The 22497-nt window shown below is 46.1% G+C and overlaps 7 protein-coding genes across 7 annotated transcripts; 6 read left to right on the forward strand and 1 right to left on the reverse strand.

Annotated features, from left to right (window-relative positions):
* Positions 1-5340: 5340 nt before the first annotated feature.
* On the forward strand, positions 5341-6929 carry ASPGLDRAFT_33842 (uncharacterized protein; the record flags this gene model as incomplete). Its single annotated transcript, XM_022544370.1, has 3 exons — positions 5341-5588; positions 6154-6219; positions 6266-6929. 3 exons carry the CDS (start codon positions 5341-5343, stop codon positions 6927-6929), a joined length of 978 nt encoding a protein of 325 aa, XP_022402613.1.
* A 1595-nt stretch (positions 6930-8524) lies between these two features.
* ASPGLDRAFT_44892 (uncharacterized protein) lies at positions 8525-9115 on the forward strand. Its single transcript, XM_022546111.1, has 3 exons — positions 8525-8731; positions 8784-8840; positions 8900-9115. Exons 1-3 carry the CDS (start codon positions 8612-8614, stop codon positions 8939-8941), a joined length of 219 nt encoding a protein of 72 aa, XP_022402614.1. The 5' UTR covers positions 8525-8611; the 3' UTR covers positions 8942-9115.
* Positions 9116-9242: 127 nt separating this feature from the next.
* Positions 9243-11336, forward strand: ASPGLDRAFT_1293106 (uncharacterized protein). Its single transcript, XM_022540882.1, has 7 exons — positions 9243-9505; positions 9550-9763; positions 9818-10125; positions 10169-10486; positions 10533-10625; positions 10670-10750; positions 10797-11336. Exons 1-7 carry the CDS (start codon positions 9323-9325, stop codon positions 11124-11126), a joined length of 1527 nt encoding a protein of 508 aa, XP_022402615.1. The 5' UTR covers positions 9243-9322; the 3' UTR covers positions 11127-11336.
* Positions 11337-11765: 429 nt separating this feature from the next.
* ASPGLDRAFT_122690 (protein kinase domain-containing protein) lies at positions 11766-13471 on the forward strand (the record flags this gene model as incomplete). Its single annotated transcript, XM_022540345.1, has 2 exons — positions 11766-12407; positions 12464-13471. 2 exons carry the CDS (start codon positions 11766-11768, stop codon positions 13469-13471), a joined length of 1650 nt encoding a protein of 549 aa, XP_022402616.1.
* A 639-nt stretch (positions 13472-14110) lies between these two features.
* On the forward strand, positions 14111-14806 carry ASPGLDRAFT_44896 (uncharacterized protein). Its single transcript, XM_022546112.1, has 3 exons — positions 14111-14216; positions 14341-14561; positions 14621-14806. Exons 1-3 carry the CDS (start codon positions 14190-14192, stop codon positions 14700-14702), a joined length of 330 nt encoding a protein of 109 aa, XP_022402617.1. The 5' UTR covers positions 14111-14189; the 3' UTR covers positions 14703-14806.
* Positions 14807-15065: 259 nt separating this feature from the next.
* On the forward strand, positions 15066-18140 carry ASPGLDRAFT_65124 (uncharacterized protein; the record flags this gene model as incomplete). The annotated part of the gene is made up of 7 exons (XM_022548857.1): positions 15066-15549; positions 15703-16005; positions 16073-16425; positions 16463-17305; positions 17514-17684; positions 17784-17855; positions 18129-18140. The coding sequence occupies 7 exons, from the start codon at positions 15066-15068 to the stop codon at positions 18138-18140; spliced, it is 2238 nt and encodes a 745-aa protein (XP_022402618.1).
* A 1869-nt stretch (positions 18141-20009) lies between these two features.
* Positions 20010-22258, reverse strand: ASPGLDRAFT_44899 (uncharacterized protein). The gene is made up of 4 exons (XM_022546113.1): positions 21570-22258; positions 21301-21500; positions 20548-21128; positions 20010-20473 (listed from the first exon to the last, which is right to left on the reverse strand). Exons 1-4 carry the CDS (start codon positions 22128-22130, stop codon positions 20241-20243), a joined length of 1575 nt encoding a protein of 524 aa, XP_022402619.1. The 5' UTR covers positions 22131-22258; the 3' UTR covers positions 20010-20240.
* Positions 22259-22497: the final 239 nt, after the last annotated feature.

Here is a 22497-nt window from a genome sequence, read left to right on the forward strand (position 1 = left end):
AAAAAAAAAAAAAAAAAAAAACATACAACAGCCGGGATTCGCTGGTGGGTGCCCCTAAAGGGTGCGAGATGGTGCGAACTCTTGGCGCTCGCGCGACTAGCGTGGGTGCTCTATAGAGGGGTGCGATATTCTAGGCCACTCACACCCGGTGCGAAACTCCTTCGAGGGGTGTTGATCAACCCACTTGACCAAAGGGAGGGGCCATGTCATTGGCGGCTTGCCCCTCCTCATGAAACAGCCTGGCGTGTTGGCGCATGTACTTCGCCATTGCCACTGTGCATGGTAGTTAGCAGGATACCTGTGCTGGTAGACAAACAGGGCAACATGCCATGAGCGACGAGTTCTACTAGACACATGATCTGAAGTACAGTATCAACAATATCAACAGAAGTTATAGCAAATAGTGTAAACAAATTCAACTATACCTTGGAAGAATGCATAATCAAATACACTGGCGGATTATTTTACGGAGCTTCCATCACTGTCACTGTGATGGTTTAGGGCTAGGACACTTAGGGAGCAAATAGGAAGCCTCTGATTTCCGTTTTCATTTCCTTTCTTCCATCCTTTCCCAATTCCGCTATTCTAGTTGGTCGTTTACCAATTGATTCATCTTCTCTTGCGTAAGGTCTATCGCATACATTGTAATAATATTCCAGTGGTATTGATCACAAAATATTCTTTTGGGACTGGAGTGTCACCTAGGCAAAAACTGGCAGGAAAACAGCCTGATACGTTATAAATTTAGAGTAGAACAAAAAAAAAAAAAAAAAAAGAAGAAGAAGAAGAGAACAATAATACCATTACTATTCCTGACAAGCACTAAAGACTGCAACGCTAGAAAATTTACGCGCCGTTTCAGCCAATCATCCATGGTTATGTGCGTGAACACATGACGATGTTTCGAGGCATACCATATGAAATTGATTTTCTCAGGTTCTGGCCGCTTTCCTCTTTCCGTGTTAGTGCTCAGCCCTCGCTGCTTTGGCTCACTGAGCAGGTCTGGGCACGCCCTGAGCAGCCTGAGCAGAGGGTGAGCCGATGGGTGAGCAGCCTGAGGCAGCATCAATAAAATGCACTATGCTAATTTAACGCAAGGCATTGGCCTATGTAAGTCCCAATTAGATGTACATGATTTATCCGCTAGTTGTTGGAAAGGATCCAAAAGCAAAGTCAAACTAACAAATATCGTGACCCAACCAACAACCAACGCAACCGACTGGATGATGTGTACCTGAAACCGGACAAGACTCCTCCATAATACATATACACAGGATGGATGGATGGATGATTTTATTTACCCTGACCCCTCGCAACAAAGCGATATGCAGGCTACCACAACTATATATATCCGTGTTTGTACATGTGGAGCGTACCACTTCCTGAAAACAAACTTAGAGCCTCGTCAGAGCCTGTCGTGGCCTAATTGCCATTCTTGTCATCAAGTTTCCCTCATGGCGCGCGACTTCGAAACCGTTGTGATGCCTCCGCAAAGTCCAGCACCGCTTCGACCGTACTGGCTCGCGAGGTATTATCACACTTACCTATCTTACCTTCTCTGTATCCCCCTAGTAGACTTGATACGCTGTTGAACGTGTCGCCAGTCTTTCTCTGTAACTCCCATTGTAGTTCTTGCAATCGCGGGCAGTTCACCAGAACACAAACCACAGTTTCGTGTGCGCCACACACGCACTCATAGTCTTCTTGGGAGCGGTGAGCCCTGGCATATGTTGATAACCAAGAATGGCCCGTCCGCAGTTGTGTTAGCAGATAGGCTCGGTTCCTTGGCAGCGAGCCATATGATCTCGCGTAGGTGGAAGGCAATGTGGTATCAATTCTGCGAAGGTGACCGCCTTTGTTGGATGTTTTCCATTCTTATTCCCACTGCGCGCGGATTTGGTCTCGAATAAACGCTTGCTCCCTCGAGAAAAGGGGACAGAATATGTGTGTCTTGCCTGGCATGGCTGCTTCCCTGGCTAATCTGTCTGCTATCTCCATCCCAATCTGGTCGACCACACTTCCTTGATGATGTCGAATCGGATAATGGAGCAACATATGACGAACATCCGTCTTGTATTCCGTATGTTATTGAGTGGAGAATGACTCTTAACAACCGGGTCCTGTCAAAGGACACAGAACAAGACCTAGTTTCAACACTCTGTTCATATTCGCAGCAGATTAAGCAGAAGGCTGAACGTGTCCTGTCTCAGAAAGTAGCTTTTAACCGGCGTGTGAGGCCTGATAATACTGCGATTGTGGTTTCTGTAAATGATCGGTCACAACGCGATCTTACAAAGCGCTTTGAGAAGACAGATATTGACTGGACAACTATAAATAAACAGCTCCAAATGTGGCAAAATCTGCTTCGCAAGTGCAACAAAAAGCCGAGGATTTCTATTTCTATTAACTACATGGAGGACACCAGCCCTCCAGAAAGGAGAACTGATGAAAGAGAAAATTCCTCTATAACCAACAGAATGCTCCTTGAGCAGGATGATCAAGTTGACGCCGAGGTCTCCAGAGGACAACCTTTGGTCTGGTGAGGTTTGTATCGGAAAATGCGGTGACCTGGACCACCCTGCCAGCATGAGGGTCAACATTGCTGGCAGGATCCGGTAGGGAAAAGGCATTATAGACTCCGAACACATCATTTGAAAGCCCTTGTCAAATATGCGGAGCAAGGCGGCATCATATACACCCATAATGATATTTCCAACAACGTGCGCGAACAGCTGTATGCGAAAGAGTGTCAGCAAATTTCAAAACAAAGTAAATCCCCCAATAACGTCACAACTGAATCAATGCTTCCACAGATAAATATCCATGTTCTTCCGACACAGTCATCTCAACCTTTGATATCTTCGTCCTGGAGCTCTGACGCAACTACAGGAACTATCCCGGCTGATTCCATTGATATTTCCGGGCTAATCGAGGTCGCGGTGGAAGAATATACCAATTGGAATCTATCACGGGTGGGCACCGAGAGCTTTAAGGAAAACATCAAGAAAGCGCGTAATGTAGCGTTGAACAACTGTCTTGACCTTAAACAAATCTGTCGCAAAAACCCAAACTTCTTCGTCAAACAGGGTGTGAAATTGGCATCGCACGCAGGTTCATTAACAACATTAGCCTTTGGATCAAGCATTGTGAGCAAAGCAAAGAGAGCGAGAACGGTTTCGATTAATGTAAACCAAGACACTACGGTCACTACATAGAGAAGTCGCCTTCGTTGGAATCGTTGTTGCCAGAGATGAGAATGATGTAGTGTTGGGTTTGGGTTGTCGAAGCAGCTTGGTAGAAATCGTATAAGCTTAACTGCTGTTTGCTGGCAGCGGGCCAACACAACGATGTGGTTTTGATCTGGGGATTAAATGGCATCAGGATGGTGAGCTGGCTCCAGGTTGGAAGGCCCAAGATTACACTGGGGACAGAAGCCTTTTGCTGGAATATGACTAGACTTTATCAGCATGGCATTGATGTGCAACCATTTGCAACGTGTCTACCACAGTTGGAAAACATGATAGACTGCATGCTTGCAGCATTCAAGGAGAAAAGCAACAATGCAACTGCCATCTCTTGGGAGATATTTAATCAAATAGTGGAAAGGTCAATGGTATGGATTCATTCTTACACCTCAATAAGCACAGGCTAATGATAATGTAATAGCCACATTTCCTAACTGGATGAGCTCGACTTCTCGGACCAATGTACTCAACAAAAATCTTTGGATAACCTTTCTCCTTCAGACTCTGTACCAGTGACACAGGCCCTTTTGAGAGAAGCATTTGTGCCCATGAGCACCAACTGAAGCAGTGGTCTGAACTCATTGACTGGAATCAATTGATGTAGGTCTCTTGACCAGGATGAGGGATAATATGAGGGCGGGAGTTGAGGACCCTTAATGACAAACATGGGGTATTCTGGATCACTCCAGATATTGGAGAGCTGGATTGAGTCCAGTACCTGTTCAAGATGAGCATCATTCTCTTTGTCCTGCTGTCGCTGTTCTTCTGGCTTCATTGCTGAAGGGTCCCAGCTGGCCATGCTCTGAAATTTATTTATTTAATCAAGCTTATTGTCCATATCGAGCCCTAAAGCTATGACAGACTGTATTCTATGAACTCAAGGCTGGTAGCTAGCCTCCGGCCTCTTGTCCCTATGAGTTCCCGAGGTAGCATCCCCTTCTGTGATCTTTCTAATCCTTTTCCTCGCCCCAAACCGCCTGTATGCGCAGGGCTTTTGAGCAGAGTGCTCTCCTTGTATTCTCAGAGCAGGGTGAGTGTGACCTAGTCTGACTCTCAACTTAGGCTACCCTCCCTGCTATCCTTCTCCTGTTTGACTTGCTTCTTCCAATGCTTCCAGTCCCCGTTCCTCATCTCTCTGGGCCATTTCCGCCATCCGCTGTAGGTGCGCCTGGGGTAGAGCTACACTGGTGCTGGCCAGGAATTGTAGCAGCGCTCTGGTAGTTTTGGGCTCTCCTAAAAGTCGTCCTTGCGGGTGCTCCTCTGCAGCAGTGGGTCTCACAACCCCATCCATCTCCAGGTCCTTATAGAGCTTATTTCATTGGTGTCACCATTGCCGGCATTCAAAGAGAAGATGGTGTATTGTCTCCCTAGATGAGCCACAGCTTTTACAGGTTGCATCTTCTTGAGCCTGGATCCGATGTAGGTGTGTTTCAATGGCTGCATGTCCTGACCTCAGTTGAAAATAGTGGCTTGCCAGGTGCTTGGGAGCTACTGCAGCTGTAGGGTCAAGCTGCTAGTTTTTCTGCGGCCTGTATATTCATTGACCTTGTTGGGATCACTGGCTGAGCTCCTCAGTGAGCCATCTCTGCTTCTGTGTTGTAACAGCTTCTGTTCGAGCTCTACCAGCAAAGGCCAGAGAGATCTCTTTTGGACCCCTTCCTGGAGGCTTACCAACTGCTGCTTTGCTGCCTGGTCAGCTCTCTCATTTCCTTCTACCCCTGCGTGTCCCGGAACCCACTGGATGATGGGTTGGTGACCTTGGGTGTGTAGTCTCTTGGCTATAACATGTGCTTGGATTACCAGTACTTGACCTGGCCCTGGGTGGGTATGTCGTAGCCTTGCAATGGCGGCTTGGGAGTCCAGCAGGATAGTGATTGGCCTCTGATCTCCCGTCTTCCATGCTACCTGGAGTGCTTGAACGACTCCGAAAAGCTCTGCATCAAACATCTCATATCCTTTGCCCAATGGAAACCCCTGGGTCTTCCAGGCTCCTCCTGGTTCTTGCCATGCGAATCCTTCCCCATATCTGCCGTTCTCTAGTCTTGATCCATTTGACCAGATTGCCTGTCCAGGAGAAAGAGCTTGCGCGGCTGCCATGGCCTCTGGAACTGGTAGCACTTCTATTCGGCCCGGGAACTGGCTACTGGTAGGATATTGGCTAATTGTCGAGCTAGGTGTTGTCCCAGGGGCCATGGGCCCCGGTTGCTGCTCTCAGCCCATTGTCGGTTCCCGCCATGCTCTGAAAGGTGACTACCTTGAAACTGGCCTGGTCTTCCCCATGAAGCATCCATTGTTTGGAGTCATGTTCCAAGAGGAGAGTAATTGCCATTTTCAGAACATCCAGTGTGAGATGCTTGTCGGGATCATTCTGGCATGGAAATGAGCCAAGCCGCAGACGGAATTGGTGCAGAACTGGGATTGCATTCAGGAGAATTGGGGTCAACTCTGCAGGAAAAGTGCTCTGAATGAAGTTGGCAAGGTTGAATTTTGACCAACCTAATAATATGTTGTCAGCATCACAGAGAACCATCATTGCATAGCATCAATGCTTGCGTTTGGTTGGCTCAGAATGAGTGTAAAAATTGTCAAACATGGTATTGAGCCGGCGACGACTCTCGGAGTGGAAGCCGGACATTCTGAATAATAATTTATCTCCATAGCGCTCACGGAGTTCATCTAATTGAGTGGGTGTTAGCAAGAGGATATGTATGCTCTACAGAGAGAGGAAACATACGGCGATTTTGGGGGAGGGGGCGGGAATTCAAAGCCTTCGGGCAACGTGGGTTCCGACGAGGAGACGTCCTTTTTTTTAAGAAATCTAGAATATGATTATTACCATTTTTATCAAGTTCTATTGAGAATGGAATGCAGAGAATGAAATATGATAACTAGTTAACTACAGGTGAAGTCTTTGTAAGGAGTTCTTTGGGGAGGGGTTCTTCAAGACGACGTTTTGGATTGTCTGGTCGACGACGTATGCATCCATAATACCTATATTGTCAAGATACTTACAGATATAGATTCGGCTTCCAACCATGCCACAGCGTCGCCGAATTCCGACGATGTCTGCATCGTTTCTATAATGATTTTGACGAACTGAAGCATTGCAGCATTCTAGACAGAACACGATTCAACCATCACGAATCGATAGTCGTCCCGATTACTCACGTTCTCCAACATGAAGGCGTTGGCTTTCGCTTCCACACGAAGGTAACAGATATCGTCACCGATCCAACCTACGACCATCGACATGTATCAACAATCAGATATATCGAAAACGGCCCAGAAAAGATAATCGAAGTCGGGCAGAATGATATTGTCATCGTCTCTCTTGGCTCTGTCATGTCCGGCTCAACAAGGATCCTGCGTCGTTGGAATCAATGGGCGCAGAAAACGACCTCGACGAGAACTGGCTATTATGGCTGGAACTGGCGACAAAAGATGCCAAATTCGGAATTCGGAAATGCGTACAACTTTTGCATGCGCATGTCAGAATCCAGATTGGAGTCTTTCACTGTCACTCTCCGCAATCCCACATTCTTCAACCGCTTCATCGACCTCACAGACGACGAACCCTATACTGGCGCATTAGTGACGTTAAAAGACAGCAACTGGCTCTTCAGCCTGAGTATCCCCCATCAACCACTCTTCCCAAACCAACCCGAGCATGTGCAGGTATTCTAATCTGGCGCTTATCGGTCAGTTTGTGAATATTCCGGATGAAACTGTTACGATGGATTATACCGTGAGAGGAGCGCAGATGGCTGTGTATAACCTGATGGGGTTGGACAAGGAGACGAGAAAGTCGAGGACAAGTTCTACTTTGTCGTTTTTTGGTTTGTAGTGAATAATGTATAATGAAATCCATACCTGGTATTCTGCTGACCATGGCTGTATGACAATATCACCTGCATTACTGCAGAATAACCAATAATTTCACTTCCATAAAACCGACAGCCTCGGATATAACCAGAGCATGGGAATTTCTTATTCCGCCAAACAGCCGTTTGCGAGGCTGTCAATTACGAGCAAAAAGCAACCATCAGGGATAAGATGGCCCCAGCACCCGCAGATCGCAATTCTCCGCATCATGAGGCATTCTATCACCCCCTCATCGGTGAGGATAATTGCATATGATCGAGTGTTTTAAGCAATGAGACGCGGGATGGCTCGACCCGTGAAATCCGACAACTGGTTATCTGCATCATAGCAAACAGTTTCGCGATACTCGATCCAATCGGTACATACCTTGAGATGATACCACTGCATCAATGTAGGTGTATGTGGTGTGCGTAGATTGGGCTTAACCATCTAGCCTTGAGAAATGGGGTTTGGATAGATTGACAACTGGGCATTCATGCGTTGGTTCGATATCCTTTGTAGAGCCTCATTATAGTCGGCATGGAAAGACGATATATTTCCCCATGGAGGTCAGACAAGGCCTCGAAAATAATAAAGCAAATCAGCAAGGCCTTCAGTCAGAAACTGCCACACTGATTCAGCCTATCGATCGCAATCACATGTCAAAATGACTCAAAGCATCATGATCAACCGCTACCTCAGCCAAACACGGTTGATGGATTTATTGGAAGACCTCTTTGGAGTCGGACAATTCAACACCCAAGTACGAATGAAATTATCGAGAAAGCCGAGTATAGTTGAAGATAAAGCGTGGCTGACTAGATGGCGATTTTATAGACAAGGAATGGACAGTATATCATTGAAGCGCCACGGCTGCTTACAATTGTGAGTGAAGCCGCGAAACCCGCCTTTTCACCCACGAAGGAAACAAGAAAATGTTTACCTTGCTTTTGTCTGTTGAATCTGACTGGATCAGGAGGAGATAGAGAGTTGCACCCAGCGCCCATCTGTTGCTGCGGCCAATTAGTTCATTGTTGTTTTTTGTTTCCACGCCATTCCTGCTAAATCCACACATATTCAGGTGCGAATGCGTTGATGCTAGGGTGCTGGTCGGCTGATTATATAGTGAGCTGTGGGGGGGGGGGGGAAGTTTGGAGCACTCTGTATCCGGAGATGATCGGGTGGGCTACAGTGGCAATGTATCTCTTCGGTGTGGAATAAGCTACCTGTTAAATCAGTACTGTGTAAGCCTAGCACTGAGGTATCACAGGCAGCGATAGTCATGTATAGGCAGGGTGTGCCTCGTGTAGAGCAATGGAATGAGTGGGGGGAACAGCCACCCCTCGGCTGGGCGTGTTCGTAACCTAATAATGCCACCTACAGGAATGGGCCCTCGCAGGGTATAAATGAACGCCGTTGTGCCCGGTCAGACTCGGATGTGGATATCAAACCTACGACACTCGATATATCAAGTCTGATATTTTTCATGACATATAAACCCAGCCATGGTGTCTCTACCTATGCAGCAGATTGACGGAAAATGCGTTGATCAACGAAAACTCATGTCCCTACTCCGAACCATCTATGGCATTTCCAACGAGGGCAGGAATAATTTCTACGTCGAGGTAAGAAGCCTTCCACTCTGACTATTCGTGTACTAATGCAGTTCTTGAATAGTTGCGACTGAATAAATATAAAATCTACCGAGCGACCGACAGCCCTGCTCTCACCGAGGTGAGCGATCAATGGATATATATCCCTTAAATATCGAGAACCACACACTAAACGTCCAGGCGGAAATCCGAGATTGTCGAACGTATCGCCGGTTGCTATAACGATATAATGAGGAGATATATATTTCTGTATGTACGTTTTTTAGCAATGTTCAGCTGGCTGGATATAAAAATAGTAGGCTGGGTTACGAATCATGATTTTGATGATGTTGATGATTTGGATGGCAAAACACTTATCTTTTTGTGTGGCTGTAAGGGGCGAATTCGTAGGCACACAGATAAAGCAAGCACAGGCAGATATTTAATAATGAATCATACATAATATGATGTTTGGCACTGTGATATGTTGGCTGGATTGGTGGAAAGTTGCTGCACATCTGCCTGGCTGGCAACATGTTTTAAATAGATGGCTTCAACGACGGAGTAGATATATGGAGTACATTCCATCCTATATTTGAGATATTCAATAACGCAATAACTACAATGATAGGTATCAAACAAGCCAAGATTAACTTGATGAAGGGAAGGATTGATCAACGGTCGCGTTTATTCCAAGCATGGCCGACAAAGTGCAGACTCGAGGTTATTCAACCGTTCAAATCGAATTCTGATGCTGATATGATTCAATTGGTCGAGAATGCATCACAGCTGGAATTACTGGATACGGTATGAAGCCATCTATATTGTGTGTTTGGGTACTGACTTTATAGACTACATCGAAGCTGTTTATCGTCCGACAAGAGGACACCTGGTCGAGAATAAACATCTCGAAAGAACTCTTTGAACAGTTCCTGGGTGCTTACCACGTCTTCCCAAATATCTGGAAGTCTGTTTTTCCTCTTGGGTTCAAACTGAGCGAGAATGAGTTTGCATTTCCCGGTCCTTCCTCTCGGTATGCCACCAGCAAAGGACAGGATACGTGCGGTCGGTTTTTTCATTCTGAAACATTTCTCGCTTGAAGAATACTGATATCAGCAGAGATATCATACATACTCCGTCGTGTGGAAGAGCATGACAGAGAATGTGGACCAGTCGATTCACCGTGGTCGATTCGACACACAGTCGTCTATCATCAACTAAATGGAAAGAAGGATATTCAAAAATCCAAGTCGATCTTCCTACTGGTTTCCCTCCCTTCAACAGTGTTTGAAGATGAATTATCCCAAGTCATCCAAGACTCCACGGAGGAGGTGAATCCATGGGTAATCCATTGGCTGCTCGTTGCCGACAGCACAAGAGGCTGGCCTGAATACATATCCTGGATAGAAGGTCAGCTTCAGGAAAGAGTATGTTCCTGCCTCATTATAGAAATCATCGCTAATGAAACAGTCTCGACCGATCTACGTGGCCACTGTTGGCGATGAACACGATGCGAAAAGCCTCACTAATTACAAGTTCAGCCTTCAGGATCGACAGGACCTGTATCGATTTGAAGAGTATATATCTACTCTGCAGATTATTCTTCCTACGATGCTGGAGAATATCATTCGTGTCCGTGATGTCTATCAGAAATGGTGCTTTGAACACAGTCCATTTTGGGATCATCTTGGTTTACTGGTGGAGTTTGATGAGCATATCTCTGATGTCAAGAGGGATATTCAGCGGGTTGAAGTGTTGAAAGAGAGACTGCAGTCTACTATTCGGCTGGTATGTTCTGTGTATTAAACATGTCCAACAGACCTAACACTGCCAGTTAACCGATCTACTATCCTACGAAGAAGCATGCATGTTGAAGGGTTTGGCGTTGGAGTCCCAAAAGGAAGGGAAAGTGACATCTCAACTGGCAGTATGTGAGAACTCTTTACTGCTTAACTGATCTAACAGCAACAGTTTCAAAGCACCAAGGATGCGGCCGCGGTCAAAGTGTTGACTATCATCAGCCTGATCTACCTCCCCACCACGATAGTGGCTGTAAGGCATCATCTGACCTCCACCCTGGCAGCGCTAACCGCCACAGAATTTCTTCTCAACAGAATTTGTCAAGGCCAACAATGGAAAAATGGAAATTTCCCCTCAATCATGGGTTCTCGCCGCAGTCGCACTGCCCCTTACCAGCCTCACTCTTGGCCTGTGGTGGTTGTGTGTGCGATTCTCACCGCCAGTTCACCCTGGCGATAAGGGGTCACGCAGTCTACACAGGAGAGTGTGGGATATCATCGCAGGAAAAGACTCTTCTGATCTAGAAGAGGGACTGCGGCAAAAGGAAAGGGAATACAAAATCCCTCCGCGGCGACAGATGATGGAGGTAGGAGGGGTTGGGTCCAAACGGCAGGCTAAGATGGACTAGCTGTAGTTAGCATATGTACGCATTGATGCACGAGTTGACATTGTGACTTGCAGCGAGATAAGATCCGAAAGATTCAGTAGATGGATCAGAGTAATAATGCGGACAGTTCTATTCATCGAGAGTTCTTTATTTCTTCTCTGCGACGGCCTGCACTACGGCAATCCGGGATACGGTAATGCAGGCCATGCTTTTGTTTTTCTTCTTTTCCATCCCACGCCCCGTCCGCGAAACGGTGGCATTCGCCCCAAACAGTTGTCATGGATGCCTAGACTGACTAAGGAGATTTACTCCCTTTCACACAGTCTCCTTCTACAGGAACATATGGCAGCTCACCGGGGTAGCTTCTAAACCAGTCCGTTGCATCCCCGCAGCTCCCACCACATTTCTTGCCTTACTCGTTCAGCCCTCGATGCTTTGACCATGAATCTTGTCGATTGTCTTATATACCCGCTTTGGCGTCTCGTGGCTATATTGAATCATTTTCCCCTTCCACCGCGGCAACATGGTCCCAATCGTCCTCGGAGCGGGTCGCCCTCCAGTGATGATACCACAGTCGTCACCGATCAACCATTTTCTACTGCCCTCGTACATCCGATCAGCGAAGCTTCACAGATTGATGGTTTCCCCTCGACGAGATTGATGGATGGGGCCTCGTTGTCCCCTCCTCGATCCCCAGGAGTCTCCGACACCAACGGCCCAGCAAAAGACCTCGCCGAACAGCTTAGAAATGCTCGAATCGAAGACATTGGAGGCAATTTCCATTTCTATATCTCACGACAAACGACGCACGAACTCATCAACAAAAGTACCGTCACAGACATTCTTGCCCAGCATATCAAAGATCAAAAGGTTCTACAGCGAACCGCCAGGAAAACTTGCAGACGCGGGAAAGCCCTATTTGCCATTCTCGTGCTGGTTGGGAAGGAAGCTGAGATAGAGCTGTTCTTCAAGGAAAACATCCTCGATGACCAGCTTCCCCTTCGACGACGTGATCAAGATAACGAATTCAACCTCTGGACGGAGGACGGGAAACCGGTGACGGCCACTGGACATTGGAAGAGCAAACATCGAGAGAAGCTCTACTCGTTCCAATGGTGGTTCCTGGCGACCGTCTTTGAGGATCTCAGGCATTACGAGCTTTCCAATAATGCCAGTTTACCCACCGTGCCGTTGCTACCAGAAGAGAGCCATCTAGTCCCGCTGAGTGGCGGATTCAGCGATGTATTTTTTGTCCGTTTTCATCCCGCGCAGATGGAATGGAGCGAAGTCGTCGATCTGGACGTGAGTATCCATCCTTCTAATATGTCATCTTGATTCCATCTGATGTATCCCGCCAGTCCAAAGGACCACTGTGTGCAGTGAAACGCCTCCACCAGTCCGACCAAGACGAATTCGAACGAGAACAACAAATCCTCTTCCGGCTGACCCCCAAGAAAGACCGCCATCTCATCAAGCTGCTGTCCACCTTCCGAAAAGACGGGAAATGGCACCTGATCTTCCCCTTTGCCGACTCCAACCTGCGTGCATACTGGGATTGCCGTCCTATTCCTGATTTCGACCGAGATACCGTCCTTTGGTCCCTCACGCAGATGACTGGCATCGCAGGTGCTCTCGCGAGGATACACAAACTCACCATCACGATCAACGTCACCGATCATGATCAAGTGGATTCACCCAACGGCACCACCACCCGCAACAACAAGAAACGGTATGAAACACTCTACGGTCGGCATGGAGACATCAAACCGGAAAACTTCCTCTGGTTCCAGCATGCTATCGGCGTCACCGACCCAAGAGGAGTTCTCCAACTGGCCGACTTTGGCCTGGGACGACTACATGGCCAACACAACTCTCGAGGGCAAACACCCACCAACGACGTGCCTTGCTCGCCGACCTACGAGCCCCCCGAATATAGGATTGGGAAATATGTCTCCCAGGCCTATGACATGTGGAGCTTCGGCTGCGTCCTGTTGGAATTCGTGACATGGCTCGTTCTCGGTGCGGAGGAGGTTTACAACTTCGCCGACTATCGTGGTGAACTCTCCCCTCGCACCGGGATCAACGACGACAACTTCTACACCATTACCTCGGACACGACAGCAATGGTCCGAACAAAGGTTCTCGACTGGGTGAATCAGCTGCATCGCCACAAACGCTCTTCACGACTCATGCATGATCTTCTTAATCTTATCACAGAGCATCTGATTGTGGTTGAACCGAGCGCCCGAATCGAATCAAAGAAACTGTACCAAGAGTTGAACCGAGTGCTCAATAAAGCTACTAAGAATGATGACTACGCCTTGACACCAATGCCAACCTGCCATGATCAATGCGCAATGAAGTAGTGATTCATGGCACTTGACGATCTATTGATGTCTATATTTGTAACCTACCCTTTGCACATCTGTTTCCTTCACCCCCCCAAAATTTTCCTTCTTGGCCTATTATACTTATTACTTGTTACATTAACTACATATATACTATTATCGTTACTACGGATGGATTGGTGATGCGGAGTTTATACACTGGTGGACTATATCGGGCATTGGCATTCCTGGACGGTGCTGGAAATACCTGGTAGATTATTGGATATAGGTCGGGTGCAGGCATTTGTATATTCATGGAGTTATATGATTAATGATATTGCATCAATTATACTAAATAATACACTTTGAATTTCTAGAATGCCTCGAGATGCAAAGGGTAACTAGTTTCTTGATGCCTGGCCGATGAGAATCCGCAGCGGCGCGTACGGCAGACTGTTGTAACACAATTACAAAACCCAGATTTAGCAACAAATGTTTACCGCTTTTTATTTCCGCCTGTATATAAACCCTTAATGCCTACTTAGTAGTAGTCACTCTTCATTCCTTTCTCTATACCTATAGCCCAAAGATGGTACGTCCACAGCTTGACTTAGAGCCATATAAGTCTAAGATTATTTCTCTTTATCAAAATGATACCTCCGCCTCCAGAATATGCCAGCATCTTCAACAAAGACATCAGGTCCAAGAGACCGAGAGACCGAGCCAGAGAGCGTACAATTAATTCACGACTCCAATCATGGGGTATTCGCAAGTACATTTCCTCGTATGACAACAGACACAGCCCTTCATCAGCGTGTCAGGACCCTTTTTTTTTTTTTTTTTTTTTTTTTTTTTTTTTAATTCTTTTTTTTTTTTTTCAAAATGACCTGGAAGGTAATGATCTTAAGATTCTTGAAGCTGAAGGCTATAAGATTACTCTCCGAGCACTCCATCTACTTTGTACAAGACTTGGATTGACACGCCGTATATATGATCCGGTCAACAGACAGCTACAGGAAGAGGAGGCTGCTAAAGGTCTTCTTGAAGGGATAGGGAAAGGCACTATAAAAGGATATGGGAGGGAATTGCTTTATTCTCACATACGTGGATGTGGATATAATATTCCTCGGTTTGTTTGTACAACCTCTAAAGTGGACAGATTTACTAACATTTCTCATCTTTTCCTAGTGACCGTCTCTTTGCCATCTACCACCACCATGTATGTATACCCCTTTCTCATCTACTGGCAACCCTATTGTCCTGTAAATAGTTGGCGTTTGGCTTTTTTTTTGCCCAGTCGTACGGGCCCTTTGTACGGCACCTAAGCAAGACTTGCACTTCTACGTGGTGCTTAGGATTAGTAGCCAAAAGGCGAAGCCAAGCAAGCCATAATTAGTACTTAGTATAGAATTCATTTTGCCGGCAGAAAAACAAACAATCCGGGTTTTTGCAATTGTGTTACAATAGTCTGCCGTACTCATGTATGCAAGGCTGAGCTGAGGATTGATAATAGACTCTGGTTTACCCCTAATCCTTCCGGTATACTTTGAATCTACAGTGTCAAAAGATCATTTCTTTCTAACTTCCATCATTATCGCCGACAGCGGAGTTTTGATAATAGCGCGAGACAAACATGTCTTGTTCACCACGAGAGGAATTTCAGATCGGTTGGATTTGTTCTCTACCTATCGAGGTCGCTGCCGCTGTAGAGATGCTTGACGAGAATTTTGGATTGCTTGATGAGCAAGACGCAATCGATCCAAACACCTACACCTTGGGCCGAATCGGTAAACACCACGTCGTGATCGCCTGCCTGCCTGGAGGACAGTACGGAGCCTGTGCGGTTACAACAGTCGCAAACAATATGATCCGGTCATTTTCAAAATCGCTACGGATCGGGTTGATGGTCGGTGTTGGAGGAGGCATTCCATCTGCCGACCACGATATACGGCTTGGCGATATTGTGATCAGCTACCCAACGGGTACTTGTGGAGGCGTAGTTCAATATGATATGGGGAAGGTTGGGAACGAATTTTGTCGCACGGGCTCTCTGAACAGTCCTTCAAGATCTTTACTGACAGCGGTCAACAGCATGAGGGCAGCTGAGCTAACTGATGGTCCCCGCTACCCGCAATATCTCTGAAATGCGATTGGAAGGACTACGCGGACCCAAAAAAGCTTCGGCCGGCCTAATTCACAATGCGATCGATTGTTCAAACCTGAGCATGACCATCCTGATAGTGTGAATAGCTGTGATATATGCCCGACAGACTGGGAGGAAGTTAGAAGTGAACGAGAAGATAATGACCCACGGCCACATTATGGTATTATTGCTTCTGGCAATTCTGTTATAAAACATGGAAGAAAAAGAGAGCAACTCCGCCTGAAAACTGAGCCATTGTGCTTTGAAATGGAGGCAGCAGGCTTGATGATGGACTTTCCATGCATTGTGATCCGTGGCATCTGTGACTATTCAGATTCCCACAAGAACAAGCAGTGGCAAGGCTACGCTGCCTTGGCAGCAGCATCATATGCTAAAGAGCTACTAGGGAACTTGGCAACAGACGTATGTCGTAAGTGGTGTCCAGATTAGCCTAGTATTGAACAAGGGCATGGCTTGCTTACTATGTCACTCTATAGGCTCTATAGAATATTTGGATGAGGAGGTAAAAGACACCAATCAAAGATTAGACAGAGCATACAATCAACAAGAACATCAATATCTTGAACAAACAGCTACAGCCTTGACCGATCAGCAGCGGCGATGTCATCAAGTTTTCAAGATATCAAGTTATGAGGGACAAAAGGACATCAACCCCAAACGAGTACCAGGAACATGCCAGTGGGTCTCACAGAATCCACAATATATTCGTTGGTGGGATAGCTGCAGCAATGACCTTCTCTGGGTATCAGCTGACCCTGGTTGTGGGAAGTCTGTCCTAGCCAGATCACTTATTGATGAAGACTTTAGAGTATCAACTTCAACAGCATCAGTTTGTTACTTTTTTTCTCAAGGACAATGAAGAGCAGGACAACCTTGCTATAGCACTGTGTGCAATACTTCATCAGCTCTTTAGCCAACAGCCAAACCTCTTACAACATGCAATACCATCATGGGAGCAGAACGGGGACAAACTTCAACATGAGGTTAGCGAGCTCTGGCGGATCTTTCTGTCTGCAGCATCAGCAGATCCTACATCACACAAAACCATTTGTGTTCTCGACGCGCTTGACGAATGTCGTATGGACGATCAAAAACAACTAATTCAGAAACTCAATGACTTCTATAATCATAGTGATGTACAAAACCAGAAAATTTGGTTAAACTATGATGAGATTAAAACCAATTTCCAAGAGATCACAGATTCACAGAAACTGGAGCAACAGATTCTTCAAATGGAACATCGCACATATCTCTGGTTACATCTAGCTATCAATGACATCCGCACTACACTTCAAGATAGCCTTCGACCAGCTGATGAGCCAATTCAACCCATACCTTCATCTGTGAATGCTGCTTATGCAAGAATCCTCGACCGTGTTCCGTCCAATCAAGTCAATACCGTTAAGAAGATTCTTCAGATCATTGTTGGTGCGCGACGTCCCTTGACAATAGAGGAAATGGCCATGGCCTTAGGGTTGGCTACTAGACCTATATCAAGAAATATAGCAGAGGCTGGGCTAGACTCAATGGGCCTTGAAAATAAGATACGCCGATTGTGCGGGCTCTTTGTTTTCATCAATGATTCAAGGATATACCTTAGCCACCAGACAGTCAGGGAGTTTCTTGTCAGAAAGGAGATTGCTGGTAATTTATGTTCTGTATACTCCTTTGACCAGAAGGAGGCCGAAGACCAATTGTCTCAGATCTGTGTTTGATATCTGCTGATAGATGATCTGGAAAACAATAAAGTACAAACAGAGAGGAACTGCCTCAGTTTTCTCAAGTACTCGGCAGAACACTGGCCCGACCATGTACGGAAAATGTCTTTGCAATCACAGGAAGAAATGGCCAATCTATTACACCGGCTATATGACAGCTACATTACGATTTGCATTTTGGTATCCTATATTTTGGAAGGCTTTAATGCCGTTCGAAGTCATACCCAAAATGGATGCAATCCACCTAGCAGCATTCAACGGACATACGCATATTATGAGATTGATCCACGAGAATAGAGACAATGTACACAAGAGAGACAGTGGTGGATCAACTGCATTAATGTGGGCCTCACTAAATGGACACTATGAGGCTATGAAACTGCTTTTGGAGCAGGGAGCCAATGTTAATGCTCAGGGTAGAGATTATGATACTGCCCTCCACGCTGCTTCATCTGTGGGATATGACAAGATTGTGCAGATGCTGCTGGAGCAGGGAGCCAATTTCAATGCTCAGGGTAAAAATAATGATACTGCCCTCCATGCTGCTGCTTTAAGAGGACATGACAGGATTGCGCAGATGTTGTTGGAGCAGGGAGCCGATGCCAATGCTCAGGGTGTGTGCTTTGTTGAAAGGACACGACAAGATTGTGCAGATGCTGCTAGAACGAGGAGCTAATGCCAATACTCAGGGTAGGTTCTTTGGCAATGCCCCCCCACATTGCTTCATTAGAAGGACATGAAAAAACTGTGCAGATGCTGGAGCAGGGAGATGATATCAACACTCAGTGTGGATATTTGGGCAATGCCATGCGAGCTGCTTTATTAAAGGGAGGTGACAAGATTGTGCAAACGCTCTTGGAGAAAGTGGTAAAACTCAATTCTCGGCATATATCCTATGATCTTCCTTCCAAGCTGTGACGATCAACACCAACGCCAATGGTACAAACGATGTCAAACGACCATACAAACGGCAGAGCCCTAGCCCTCCCACAAGCGAAGCACACGAACAGTAGATAGTCTCCTTTGTCTGGCGTTGATGGTTTCTTCTTCTTTCTCCCCAGATCCGATATTCTCGTTGATGGACTACCTAGTCTAGATAGGGATATCATTCGTTATTATCTACTAGCTGAGACCGTGGCATAAGTGGCTTAAGGCTTCATGAAGTTCGTACTTTACACTACAATACTATTGAATCTTACCTTTGCAGAAACTGTGGGCAATGCTACATTTTGGTTAGATCAGTTTGCCGTCAAAAAGGGCATATTACATACCACCCAAAGACATGTATGATTCTAAAAATAGCTGGCTGTTGCAATGGATTAAACATAATACTTCTCCCGATTGAAGGTGATCTTTTCAGAATACGTTACTAAATCGGAAAGGGAAAGCCTTCAACCTGTCTAGAAAACCCGGTACATATGCGCCTATACGGCTCTGAAACTGGGCCTGCCAGCGCTGAGCTATTTAGTGTGTGTGAAGGAGTTCCTGCCCTATATCCAAACAGGCCAAAGTAGTCAAAAATATCATGCCGCTGGCGAGCGCCCGCGTTCCGTGACATGCTGGACCTCTGGAGAACTTGATAGACAAAGCAGGTCTCTACATCTACAATGAGCTAGGAATCCCCACTCGACCAAAAAGAACTCCAGGATTGCCTTGTCGAATAACCCAGTTCATCACAAGAAAAAGGATGCCGTCCCAGTATTCCAATTTTTGGAGAATAACAAGTGACGAGACAATTGTGATAAGAGGTACAACATTCTATATGCAAAGAAGCACCCCTCCCACTTTGCATTTCCAGCGAATCTAATTGTTAGACGAATGGACAAGAAACATGTTTTCAGCGACCCATAAGCACAGCAAAATGCATACCTATTCCAGAGAGGTGGGGCGCTGCTCATAAGCCACGTCAACACATACGGTCGATTTAAGTTGTTAGTTGGTATATCACGGTGCCTCTAGGATCATTCAGAAACCTCACCGCTAGGCTAGACTAGTACGTCAAGCAGTGGAAAGTGCTGCTTGTTTTAGACGAGAGAATAACACCCATAATGCTTCTATATTTTGTTACTGGTGTCGCTCGGTGCCATCACATTGATATGAGTCAAAATGGGGGTCTTCTGGGATCTCCCGGCGTCTTAGTCCATTAACTAAGTCTAGTAGCACCAGCTTGCTACATAAAAATACGCTCTTACAAAAGAACTGAGAGGCATCTGCACAGCAGCTGATAGTAGAAAAGATGTTCTTACTAAAGTTTCTAGTCCTAGTTACATATATTTCTTTCCCTTATGGATCCTAAGGCGCGAAACGAGGTCCCTTCAGACGAGGAATAATACTGATATCGCGAATATCATCATGCTGTAAGACCCATGCCAAAAATCGTTCAACACCAAGGACCCAGCCAGTTGTCTGCAATGCCTTCATGTTTCTGATTTCCATGTAACACTGGACGGGAAGCCCTGTTCTCCATACCCTATGGTCAATCGGAGCGGCCAACATATCAGACCTTTAGCATATACGGATGTCAACACATCTGATGCTATGCTTGCGCCCACAGTATCGACACACCATTCGAGGAAATCATCAAATCCTTAACCAGGGTTGTCTTCTGACGTCCAACATCCATCTTTAGAAATAAATCACAAAGAACTAAGCTGAGTACATGAATGAACATCTTTATATATTCATCTATTTATGTACTATCTCATCTACCATTGTGCTGGTAGTCATTCAGGTAGATGTATACCTATCAATGCCAAGTGTTGGTATATGGTAGTTTATCATGTAATGTTGCCCTAGATAATCCACATACTGGATTTTTGGGACACATTGTCATATTTCACTTTGCATTTTAGTACTGCTTTTTGACCACTAAGCAGATCTGAAAGCTGCGGCAATTGTATCCCGCGTAACCACTTCACGAAATGTATCACGGCAATTCCGGGGGCTTGTCCATTGCATTTGCGTCATCCAGGCACTCAGCAGCCATCTCAACCCTTTCTGTCGGTGGTCCTGAGTAGTTCTTATGGCCCCATATCCAATACCAAACGGCCGAAACAGCCACAAACCCAACAAAGACAACTGACGCATAGTTCATATCCTCGAGAGTAACTGCGCTGAAGGTCGGCATGCAGAATAGTGGAATAGCAAGGGCGGTCCACGCTGAGGTTTCAAACATCATTAGACTCGATCAGATACTCTGAATACATGGCAGATAAGCGAAAGGAGATACTCACCAAGGCAGACCACGTTACAAAATGTACCCAACACCCCAAGATTGAAAGTGGCATTTTTAACGTCTTTTCGACGGCGCAGGAGCAAGGATACTGCAACAGGCATCGCGTAGCTAAGCGTCAGGAATATAACCCCCACGCCAGAAAATGCGTTAAATGCCGCCGCTGAGCCGAAGTATATAAGCCCCAGAAGTATCTCAATTACCATTCCCAGTAGCATCGCGTTGAGCGGCACTTCCAGTCGCGTATTGACTTGCCTAAACCATTTTGAACCGGGTATAGCGCCGTCACGAGCAAATGCCCACGTGCACCGAGATGCGGCGGTGACGCAGCCCACGCCGCAGATAATACCGAGGGCGAGGAGGGGGATGAGAAGGCAGAAGGCCCCGGCGGAGTTTCCCGTGGCGGACTTGATGATCGTGGGAACTGGTTGACCGCTGGCGAGGTTTGCAAGCATGGCGATGTCGGGGAGGATGAAGTTGAGAGGGATGAGAAGGAAGAGTCCTGCGAAAAAGTTGACGATGACGCCTCCAACGAGGGCCTTTGGGACTTGGGTTGCTGGCTTGTGGACTTCCTCACACATTCTGTCGTTTGTTTCAATTATTGGGTTAGTTTTTCTTTTCTTTTAATTTTTTTTTTTTTTTTTTTTTTTTTTTTTTTTAATTTTTTTTATTTTTAATTTTTTTTTTTTTTTTGTTTTAAGAAATTTGGCTGTATGGTGTGATGAAGGAATGGGCGATGGATAAGGAAACTCACGAGGTGACCATGCCAGAGGCCGAGAGGCCATAGGCGGCTTGTAGCAAACCGATACAGAAAGACCAGCCATCTGGCCAGCCCGACTGCGGTTCGAACCCTGTGAAGGCCCATTCAGCAGATCGTCTGCCATGCGCTGCGACGACAAGTACCGTGATAACGAGAGCTGTGACTCCTATCAGAGTCCAGAAGATTGCCATTGTCTAGACAATATAGGGGCCATATTAGAAAGATGACGATACAACGTCAAAGCAAAAAGAACTCCTTCATACCTCTAGGTGTGTCAGCCATCGGTTTCCAAATGCAGGAATAGCGTGGCATATCAAGGTGATTCCGAGAAAAATAAGATACGTCTGATAAGCCTGAAAGTTCTCAGTGATGCCGACACCTGAGGATTGGAATACATTCAGGCTTTCAATCAGAAAAAGCGCCGTTGCAAAGTTAACAGCAAGGGTAATTGTGATATTTCCAGCAATATAAGACCAGCCACAAATCCAGGCTGTAACACGTCTACACCACGACGGCGACAGGACGAACGTCTGATAGTAGACTCCGCCGGCTGTGGGATAGACTGATGTAATCTCAGCCAGAGATGCCGCTACACACAGTATGATAAAAGATATAATTACCCAGCCCCAGAACATGTTAGCGGGGCCACCTCCTGCCATTGGATATGACATGGTCGTCGATAGACCATATGGTACAGAGGCCAGGATGAAACACATGAACACCACCTGCCATGTTGATCGGTTGCGTGACAATTCGGGACGATATCCTAAGGATTCTAGATTGGAGTCTGCTTGAGGCTTGTTGTCCATTTTATCTTCTGCCATTTTCGCTGTCGGTAGGACTTGTACTGCTCATGGAATAATGCTGTGTCGCAATCGGAGGATTTATGCGTACTCAAGAGAGTGTCTGCAGTTCATTGATGACCTGCATATATCGCCGTGGCACAATAAAGGTAGGCGCGATGGAAAGAAATGCTTGAAAAGAAACCCGGTCATGAAGTCTAGTCGTTGCAGGACGAGCGGGGCTTCTTAAGAAAGTTCCGAGGCTCCTAACTAACTAACTAGCCAATCCACAAGCGTTAGTTATATAATACCAGTAATAAGCGACATTCGTGGAGGGAGCCAAGAGCACTAAATAAACATTCTGGTGGGCTGTGAAATTTCCTTTTTTTTTTTTTTTTTCTTTTCTTTT

Source organism: Aspergillus glaucus, assembly GCF_001890805.1.
Source record: "Aspergillus glaucus CBS 516.65 unplaced genomic scaffold ASPGLscaffold_6, whole genome shotgun sequence".
Classification (NCBI taxonomy): domain Eukaryota; kingdom Fungi; phylum Ascomycota; class Eurotiomycetes; order Eurotiales; family Aspergillaceae; genus Aspergillus; species Aspergillus glaucus.

Excerpts from the sequence above, each read along its gene's own strand:
- ASPGLDRAFT_44899 (XM_022546113.1), bottom strand. The coding sequence starts at position 22,130 with ATGGCAGAAGATAAAATGGACAACAAGCCTCAAGCAGACTCCAATCTA. Across the intron at positions 21,129-21,300 it reads GCCTCTGGCATGGTCACCTC|AATGTGTGAGGAAGTCCACA; the intron begins GTGAGTTTCCTT and ends AACAAACGACAG. Across the intron at positions 20,474-20,547 it reads TTGTAACGTGGTCTGCCTTG|CGTGGACCGCCCTTGCTATT; the intron begins GTGAGTATCTCC and ends TTGAAACCTCAG.
- ASPGLDRAFT_1293106 (XM_022540882.1), top strand. The coding sequence starts at position 9,323 with ATGATAGGTATCAAACAAGCCAAGATTAACTTGATGAAGGGAAGGATT. Across the intron at positions 9,506-9,549 it reads AGCTGGAATTACTGGATACG|ACTACATCGAAGCTGTTTAT; the intron begins GTATGAAGCCAT and ends CTGACTTTATAG. Across the intron at positions 10,126-10,168 it reads AAGGTCAGCTTCAGGAAAGA|TCTCGACCGATCTACGTGGC; the intron begins GTATGTTCCTGC and ends CTAATGAAACAG.
- ASPGLDRAFT_44892 (XM_022546111.1), top strand. The coding sequence starts at position 8,612 with ATGGTGTCTCTACCTATGCAGCAGATTGACGGAAAATGCGTTGATCAA. Across the intron at positions 8,732-8,783 it reads GGAATAATTTCTACGTCGAG|TTGCGACTGAATAAATATAA; the intron begins GTAAGAAGCCTT and ends GTTCTTGAATAG. Across the intron at positions 8,841-8,899 it reads ACAGCCCTGCTCTCACCGAG|GCGGAAATCCGAGATTGTCG; the intron begins GTGAGCGATCAA and ends CTAAACGTCCAG.
- ASPGLDRAFT_44896 (XM_022546112.1), top strand. The coding sequence starts at position 14,190 with ATGGGGTATTCGCAAGTACATTTCCTC. Across the intron at positions 14,217-14,340 it reads ATTCGCAAGTACATTTCCTC|ATTCTTGAAGCTGAAGGCTA; the intron begins GTATGACAACAG and ends AATGATCTTAAG. Across the intron at positions 14,562-14,620 it reads TGTGGATATAATATTCCTCG|TGACCGTCTCTTTGCCATCT; the intron begins GTTTGTTTGTAC and ends ATCTTTTCCTAG.